The following is a 9,529-nucleotide window of genomic DNA, read 5'->3' on the forward strand; positions in this document are numbered from 1 at the left end:
CCGTGCTGTGGCTAGCCTAGTCCGCTAACTCCGAGACACATTTAGCCTGTGCTCCGCTTTTATAGCCCCCTTATTTTATTTTCCTTCTGCCTGCTTTCTGACCCAAAAACCTGTAGTGAACTGGCCTTAACTAAGACCAGTATCATTGTATGACAGTTTTGGCCATTGTGGTTTTCAATGGCTGCCTTGTTAGTTCGGCCTCCTGAACGCGGCCCTCCCTGCCACAAATGTATGTAATGAAGATGCGTTGCCTTGTGTTGGAATAATGGGACTTACACAGTTTCAGACGCTTATGCTCTATTGAAACCTAGTTTTAGGTGTTTATTGTGGTTTAGGGTTGGACGCTGGAGTGTGTGGAGGAACACAGGGAGAAAGAGGAGGAGGAGGAGGGGGAGGAAGAGGGATGGCGGTTTCTGCCACAAGCTGTTGTTACCTTGAGCATAACGTCCTTTTACCCCGATTACAGCATTTCACCACAAGCCACAAACACGCTAGCTTCCACTGACTGCAAAACAACCAAACTCACTTGTTTACCAGCTAATGTGCCATGTATTCACTCTGACTCATCCAAGCCTTCGCCCATATTTCTCTTTCTTTAATCAACTCCTCATTTCACATCTTGCATCCTAATTTATTGATATGTTCTCTTTAACCCGTTTGTACACTTTTCTCACCCTCTGTAATTATCTCTCTGTCTGTATCTTTCTTTTCCCATGCTCTCCGTTTCTTTCTCTTCATTTCCTTTCATCTGTGTCTTCCTCCTCTTGCCCTGCACGGCGCCTTTGTTGGTTAGGGCCCGGGGTATGCGTGGGTAACCCCGATGCCCATGCAAAGGCCCTTATAGCTGTGGACTCGCGGAGCCAAAGTGCCAGTAGATGAAAGCAGAGGGAGATTCTGGGGCTGGCACACATTCTCCCTCTGTCCTGTTACCGTGGCCTCTTATTTCACAGAGAAAATTAATAACTTTAACAAACATCAATGAGCGAGGGACTGGTGCTCGGTTGGCTCGGTGTATGTGTGTGTATCTGTTAGCATGTGTACTGCGCACGCATGCCTGGATTTGTGTTCTATTTTGTGTCTTTCGGACCCGGACTGCACAAAGAGGCTGAGGGAAACAGGGCAAGAACATGAAAGGTTGATAAATACTAAATACGGGGTGTGAGGCTCCACACTGGTTTGGTCTGATCAGATTGTTGTCTGCTTGAAAGGCCGCGGTGTCTTTTCTTGAGGCAAAAAGGAACTGAAGGACGGATGGATGAAGGGAGGGATTGAGGGGAGAACCTGACCACTTCTGAAGCATTGTCGACAGCCACGCTGAACAGACAGTAAGTGGGCCGGCCTGGAGCCACGCCCGTATTTATGATCTTCAAAATAAAAAAGGATGAGACACACACGCACACTCACACGCGGCCACAAAATGTTGATAGTTACAGAAAAACACGTGCTTGTGCAAAATGGCTACGCACACAATTTTAAGTTTAGATTTCTGCCAATGCATTCACACACAAACCTGTGTACACGTGTGGAAGTTACGGTCACAGAAGTCACATGGTCATGCACACAATGCCTAGAATACCAACATCTGGATGCCAAGGCACGAGTCTGCTCATCGGTCGCAGTTTGGCCTTCAGTGTCCTGCTCAAGAACATGTATTGTTAAAAGGGCGACGTAGATAGAGGTCGAACCACCAACGCTTAACTGGAAAGTTTGCGATTTGAAAAATAAGATTACTCTCTCTCTGCAGAGATAGATCAAAGGATGCATTTCACTCTCATGTCCATGCAGTAATTATGAAGCTACCGCAACTGGCAGCTGGTTAGCTTATCTGAGATTTAGACCAGAGAGGAAACAAAAGGCCTGGCGTTCACCAGCAGTGTAAAAGGGGGCCAATTTGTTGGACTGTTTCTTCCCTATGAGCAGCAACTTCCTTACGGTCCGTATGGTTGCCAGGCCAACAAACACTACAAGAGGTTACTTCTCCCACCTAGCCCCCTGAAAAATAACAAATCAGTGTTTGCACAGATTAAACTACTAAAATATAAGCCGTTAATTACTAACCCTCTGCTTCCAGGCTTAGTGCCATAAGCTCACCAACTGGTGGCTGCAGTCCTAGACTTCCTGAACTGGGATAACAGAGGTATTGATCTTCTTATCTGACTCTACAAGAAAGCTAATACAAATATTTCTAAAAACTCTGAACATTTGAAAAATATATATTAACAAAGAGAACGGGGGAAATTCCTCTTGAGGGATCGTTTTCAGAGCAGCTGGAAACATTCAGTTTAACACTGACACCTCTATATGACAACTGTTGATTTCTTTAAACTGGCGCTGTATGCTCTGTACCAGGAAAGGTCTTATGAATTTACACAGAACTCAGTTGATGTTCTATTTCAGCTAAAGATCAACACAGCTATACATGGCTGTTTGCTGTGTGAATCCTTCTCTTTGCTTTTCTCTGTTCCATTAAGAGACATGAAACGCGGTGGGGCGGCAGAAATACTTTATGGTGTTTACCCTCACAAATAATAAAACACAAATTGTGGAAACCCTCAGCATTACAGTTCAGTTCATTCAAAGGAGCCTTCCCTGAGAAACAGGGGTGAGACCACTGATTTTCGACTGGCAAATATTTGAAGAGCTAATTTGGAGGGGTTTGGTTCTCTGGTGTGCTTGAATGTGCATGTGCATGTGTGTTTGTGTGTGTGTGTGTGTGTGTGTGTGTGTGTGTAACACATAACCAGCAGCCAGCTACCCAGCCAAAAGTTGTAAAATGAAGTAATTGGTCTATTTAAGGACACCGGCAGGAAGTGATTAATCGTGTTGATTAAATAGGACAATTGTCTAAAGACTAACTGACAGCCAGTCAATCATAGATGAAGCCAGTCAGTCAGAAAGTCAAATTATCTGTGCGATGGTCAGTTTGCTGTAATGCTTCATCCAGTCCACCTGCCAAACATCCAACTCCAGCCAGTGAACCAATGACGCTTGATCTTGTTTTAAATGCAGCTCAGGGGAAAAAACACATTAGTGGCTGCATAATCCAGGAAATTGAAGGATTTAATTGATTTTGATTGCCTGTTGTTTACAGTTGGGGGAAAACAGGGCTTTCAAGGGCAAATACTACAACTAGAAATAAAGTTGCCGCAATAAAAAGGGCAAAGCTTGTGTTTGCTGCTCGCCTGCCTCAATGTGAGAGAGGAGGGCAGGACTGGCAGGGTGCGGTCTCAAGTGGCAGCAGATCGTTTTGGATCACTCAAATCCCTTCAATTCTACTGGAAAGCTGCAGCTCGTTGCACGCCGGCTGCATGTGCAGAGAAGGAGCCTTCGATCCCGGGAGAAGGGCACCGGAGCAAAACAGCGGCAGGACGTGACCGAGGGTTCCCAGGGCAAAAGAACGAGAGGGAGAGAAACCACAACACTGCAACTTGGATATCAGCAACAAGCTCTCCCTCCCTCTGTGACTCTCTCACCCACCACATCGACTTTGAACCTGTTTGTTTAAATACACGGACTTTACAGCCTGCACAATTGCTGTTGATTCTGCAAGGCGGAGGGGAGGAAGGTTTCTCAATTTTGGGTCCTTTTTTTTTTTTTTTTTTGTCTTCTGCTAAAAACTTTTCGGGGTCCTCATGGTGCCCGGAGCTGCCGCGCCGAGTTCCTTTTTATCCGACGTGATATCGTGACTGTCACGGGACGATGGAGTCGGGGACCGAGCCGGAGAGGAACTGAAGACACCTCTGCTCCCTCCCGCCCCAGCCAACCAACCCCCCCGGGGCGATGCGGATCCCCTTCCACCTCCTCACCGCCTCTCTGTGTGCCACGGTCCTCCTCCTCCTCCTCCTCCTCGCACCTGCCTCGGAGGGCTGCGGGCCGGGGAGGGGGTACGGCAAGAGGCGGCCCCCGAAGAAGCTCATCCCGCTGGCTTACAAACAATTTAGCCCCAACGTCGCCGAGAAGACCCTCGGAGCCAGCGGGAGACCCGAGGGCAAAATAACGCGCAACTCGGAGCGCTTCAAAGAGCTGACACCCAATTACAACACGGATATCATCTTCAAAGATGAGGAGGACACGGGCGCCGACAGGCTCATGACCCAGGTGAGGAGAGGCATGGGATGGGAGGGCAGGTCTGCAGAACATGCTGCACATATGTGGAACATACAGACCAGAATGTACACACATGGTGAAGAACTGTCAAGAACTGGATTACTTCAAACCAGATTAGACCTTATAGACTGAGACCCGCTTGCATTCAATTGTCTGCAGAGTGTTTGCTGTCAGTTAAATGTTTAAACCAAAATGATTGATTTCATTGACTCGACCCTGCGTTTCAACTCTGGATGCTGCTGCTAGACATTCTTAGGTCTGCCTTGAAGAATTTGCTTCACTACCGAACTTAGACCTATTTAGTTTAAACGGTCTGAATCATTGTTAATATGTGCAGTTTTTCAAAATCCAAATCTGCTAAATCTTTTTGGACTTTTGGTCTGATTAATTGAATAGCTGACTATTTCATCAGTTAATACATGGATATGATTATCGAACCCGCCGACAATAAACTGCTTGTAATCAGATTTGTTACATTGGAGACAGTCGATCCCCAGATCTTGAGATCCTCTTACGCAAAGTAACTGGACGACTGTGAAATCAGCCCAAGCACACCTGGATGGTTGTGTGTGCTTTACACAATCATAGCTTGTGTTCACATTTCTTTGTGTGTGTTTCGACTGCGTGTTAGAGAAGAGGTACGACCTCGTCACGTGTGATGGGCCTGCGGTTTGCCTTCTGCGGGCTACGCTGTAGGGACGACGTGGCTGGGATGGAAACAGGCCTCACTCATCTTCCTTTTGTAATGTTTCGTTTCTAACTCCTGCCTTCTGTCTTTCTCCTCGCCCTGCGGACCTTTTTAGCGTTGTAAAGACAAGTTAAACTCTCTGGCCATCTCAGTGATGAACATGTGGCCCGGTGTGAAGCTGAGAGTGACCGAGGGCTGGGATGAGGACGGTCATCATTCAGAAGACTCGCTGCACTACGAAGGACGTGCTGTTGACATCACCACCTCTGACAGGTAGTCACGCAATACGTCCAATCATGTGACGCGAATACCACTTAAAGTCTGCCTATAGTCAGTTAACACAGTCCATAAGTCACTTGGTCGACTTATCAATAATGCAATGACTCAACCAATTTGTTAAATTCCTCCTGCATTCACAATACTTTCTTTCTAAAGTCTTTTGACTTTATGGAAACAAATGTATGGTTTTCAGCCGACGAATATATGCATTTTGTGTTATTTTTATAAAAGTATTCAGTCATACCTTGTGATTGAATCGCATGTGGAGTTAACAATATGGATCCTTTTTCTCAAAGGGACAGAAATAAGTACGCCATGCTGGCCCGGCTGGCCGTAGAAGCTGGATTCGACTGGGTCTACTATCAGTCCAAAGCCCACATCCATTGCAGCGTCAAGTCAGGTAAGAGACGTCTATGAGCTTCACTGCGTTATCGACGTGTGTGTTTGTGTGTGTTTTCTCTGCAGCTAGCTGCCATTACCACTAATGAGGTGGATGCCTTTGTTGGTGATTCACTAATGGTTTACCTTGATAGTGCCGCTATCATCAGTCTACGTGTGTGTCAGTGTGTGTGCGTCCCACTGGGAGCCAATCAAAGAAGGGAGGTGCACCTGTGCTCGTCGCCTTATTCACTCTGCCTTCTTGATCGCATCGTAAACCTCTGTGGATATTTTGTCCTCTAATGTGCAGACAGAGCCATTGTAAGGGGTGGGAGAGTGCAATGGCTAATATTTAATTTGCAATGAATAACGTATACTGTACTTTATATATCAGGTCACGCATGGCTCTCATTTCTGAAGTCCTGTGACAAAGGGTTTCATTTTTTCAAGTTTTATTGCAAATCAGATACGGTCCTTAAGCAAACAATACTTGACCGCATTCCACTTCGAGCCGTTCTAACTTTTGAGACATTTTGGAAACCCATTTACCCATGTCTGGTACCACCAGTTATTTGATGCCAAACTACATTCTAGCAGTCCATTGAGGTTAGTAAGCTGTGAGATGATTAACTCTCCCTTTGTTTTGCTGTTGCTTTTCCTTCAGTAGGTTTCTCTCAGATCTCTTATCTAAGTCTTATCACCTCCCAGTTCGAGCCCTCCTTCCCCGCAGCCCTCTGGCTTACAGACATACACACCTTGGACAAATATTTGGCTGCCTTAAGACTACTTTAAGACAACCCCCCCACCCACACACACACACCACCGCCCCCACACACACAAACTGATTTTTTCTTCATTCCGAGCAAATATTCCAATTCTATTCTTGCTTCCGGTTAGTTTTCAAGAAACAAGCTCTTTCCTTGTGTGGGACCATTGAGACTGGGCATGTGACACAAACTCTGCTGTAATCCAAACAATATCTCGACCCAGGCCTGAGTGTGTGTACTTTCCTGTTTCTCTGACCCCAGGCCGTGCTCTGACTGTGGTGATACAATCAGCTGGTTATCCATTAGCTCTTGCTGACTGCCTCTTCTTGCCACCTCGTCTCAGTGCGTCTTAAAGGGACACCTTATTCAGAAGTACTCCAATAAGATCAAATTAAGGCTAATATCCCGTTGCACCTTGCACAGCCTAAATGGACGACAATATTCCAACAAAGCAGACATGAGTTTTGAAAAATGTTGTAAGTTGTGTCATACTGATGATGGGAAGATCTGGGGACTTCACTTTGTATGAAAAGGGACGCCTTTTTTTAATTTTTAGATATTTAGAACCCCTCCTCCCCTATAAAGATGTATATATACAGTGCAAGAACATTACATTAGAAATCTTAATCTGCTGGTAAGAACAGCTCTGTGTGTGTGAAAGAGTTCTCAGAATTTGGAGAGAGGCAGAGTCGGACAGAAAAGACAAAGTTTGAACATGACTCACGTTATATACACAAGTTAACAATCTCCCGCTGATCCACTGAGATAAAGACGTCCTTGAGTCAGTGTCAAAGTCTTGCCTGCATTATGGATTACTCCGTGACCTAAAATAATCTGCAGATGCAGCCGCTGGAGGTCGAAGTGCTGCCGAGGGGTTGCTCTATTGCCGAGAAAGCAACACCGCCGAAACAAACAAAGCAATAAGACCAAATGAAATCTAAGTTCAATGAAATAATAGTATTTATCTAACCTTTCATCTCTCCAGAACATTCCGTGGCAGCCAAAACCGGTGGTTGCTTCCCAGGCGATGCCCAGGTCACCCTCAGCGGCGGCGTCACCAAGCGGATGCAGGACCTTCGCCCCGGCGACCACGTCTTGGCCTCTTCAACGACAGATGGTCACGGCCCTCTTATCTACAGCCCGGTCTCATCTTTTCTGGACTACCAGCCCAACGTCACCAAGACCTTCTGCCGCATTGGCACCGACACGGGACTTATTATCACTGTCACGGCCGCTCACCTGATCTTTGTCACGGACTGCACTGGTGGGCTGACTGAGCCGACGACCAGAGGGACCAGAGAAGATACGCCTTTGGGCGCCAAAAGCCGTGAAGCGGGTGTGAGGACAGTTTTTGCCAGTGAGGTGCGGCCGGGGCAGTGTGTGCTCACATCACATGGCAAAGCGGGGTCACTGGCATCACTTTCAGTCGTGACCTTTGTGGAAGAACAAGGCGGCACTGGGTTGTACGCCCCACTAACTCAACACGGGTCCATAGTGGTGAACGGCGTGCTGGCCTCCTGCTACGCCGCTGTGGACAATCACCATTTGGCCCACTGGGTCCTGACGCCGCTCAGGTTCTTCTACAGCCTGATGGGACGTTCAGAACCGCAGAGCCACGGCCTGCACTGGTACCCTCGTCTTCTACAAAGGCTGGGAAAAACACTGTTGGGCGCTGGACACTTCCACCCCTGGGGGACCGAGCAAGGACACAGATAGGAACCACGGAGGCACGTTTCACACTGATGACTTGATTCGCTTACCTGTATTCAGGAGCACCTGTGAGCACAGAGGGACAACCAAAGACAATTGATTCTGTAGTGGAAATGAGTTTTCCCCATAATTGCCGGTATTTTTGTACTTCATTGAATGCCTTTTTGTAGTTTGTGCGACAAATAGAAGGGACTGGGAAGATTAGTCTGACGATGTTTGTTTAATTCATTCCAGAATATTTGGGGGACTGGAAAGGGAATCAAACACAGCTCTACTAGAATAGAAATATAGACCTACAGTAAGTATCTCACACGCTTAATTAAAGAGGTTAATATCCATGGCAATATATTTATGTGATTGAAACAAAAATAGCTTTAATACAACGTAGTGAAACGTGACTTCACAATAGGGTTTACTGATACTGTTGCAGGAAACTTAAACATGTGAGGACACCTTTTGTAACACATTTTGGGAGCATTAGTCTTCAGAGAAAAGATTAAGGTGAACAAATGAAGGAAACACATTTGGAGGAAAGAAAAAAGGAGATCACATGAAGAAAACTGGTGACTGAACAGGATGTGATGTAAAGCTCCATGTTCCAGTATTTATACAGTCATGGAATCACATGTAAAGGCATCAATGCAGTAAATCCATTGATCTCTTATTTGGATAGAGCCTGTTTTCTAGAATGAATTTACTGAAAAATATGAATTAATATGATACATAGGTATGGCGTTCTGTAAATGAAATGCAATGTTGTGACAATATGACTTCACATCTGGAGCTTTGTTGGATAACTATTGAAAAGCAGGGAGGGAGGATGGACACTGTGTGTATACTAAAGTATTGATATGAAATAGGTGCATGGGAGTATAAAGGCCACCCGTCAATGTGGTTCACATGCGTTCAGTCACTGATATACGGTTCCTTTATACATCCATATGTTTTTTTATCCGCAATTCTTTTTAAAAGCTGTTTGTTTTGTGACATGTTTTTCTTTGTTTCAGGTTTTCAATTTTCAGGTCAGTAGTATCTAGAAAAGGTATACACAACACTCAGGCTGTACTCAACTACTGTATTAAGCAACAGCTATGCATCATATTAAATAACTATTTAATCTGAAATAGTAAGTTACTTGATAGCTCTCCTTTGTATGGTATTTTTTGTATTCATTCTTTCACCCAAGACATAAGACCTAGATTGGCTGCTGTACAGGAATTGAATTATTCTTAAATGTCATGCAGTCATCAATTATTGAGTATGAGGACTCACACTTTGCTATCTAGAGACTCCAAGACATTATTCTACATGCCTATCAAAATATGTGTCACATGTGTATATTAAGCTATTGTTGGCGAGACTATTTAAAGATCTATTTTTAGTAAATAATAACTTTTATTTGTTTTCGGAATCTCTGAGCATAGGATTTGTATTTGAAACATAAAGCTGTTTTTTTAAACCACAATTGCTCCGTGTTTTTTTGTTGTCTCAACGAATTTAGAAGAAGATCATTACAAATCACTGATGCGTTTACTCTCGTAAAGCACGTAAAGTTGTGCTTGTTCTTGAAGTAGGTAGCCGGGTTCTCTTTTTTCAGACA

At 45.1% G+C, this 9,529-nt stretch overlaps 1 protein-coding gene across 1 annotated transcript; it reads left to right on the forward strand.

Moving 5' to 3' along the window:
- The first annotated feature begins 3,180 nt into the window (after positions 1–3,180).
- Positions 3,181–9,394, forward strand: LOC120833855 (indian hedgehog B protein). Its single transcript, XM_040201411.2, has 4 exons — positions 3,181–4,098; positions 4,911–5,068; positions 5,371–5,474; positions 7,205–9,394. Exons 1-4 carry the CDS (start codon positions 3,781–3,783, stop codon positions 7,933–7,935), a joined length of 1,311 nt encoding a protein of 436 aa, XP_040057345.2. The 5' UTR covers positions 3,181–3,780; the 3' UTR covers positions 7,936–9,394.
- The last annotated feature ends 135 nt before the right edge of the window (positions 9,395–9,529 follow it).

Source organism: Gasterosteus aculeatus, chromosome 16, assembly GCF_964276395.1.
Source record: "Gasterosteus aculeatus chromosome 16, fGasAcu3.hap1.1, whole genome shotgun sequence".
Lineage (NCBI taxonomy): Eukaryota > Metazoa > Chordata > Actinopteri > Perciformes > Gasterosteidae > Gasterosteus > Gasterosteus aculeatus.

Bases quoted from the DNA above. Each gene is read 5' to 3' on its own strand.
- LOC120833855 (XM_040201411.2), top strand. From the start codon at position 3,781: ATGCGGATCCCCTTCCACCTCCTCACCGCCTCTCTGTGTGCCACGGTC. The intron at 4,099-4,910 runs GTGAGGAGAGGC...GGACCTTTTTAG, and splicing joins CCGACAGGCTCATGACCCAG to CGTTGTAAAGACAAGTTAAA. The intron at 5,069-5,370 runs GTAGTCACGCAA...TTTTTCTCAAAG, and splicing joins GACATCACCACCTCTGACAG to GGACAGAAATAAGTACGCCA.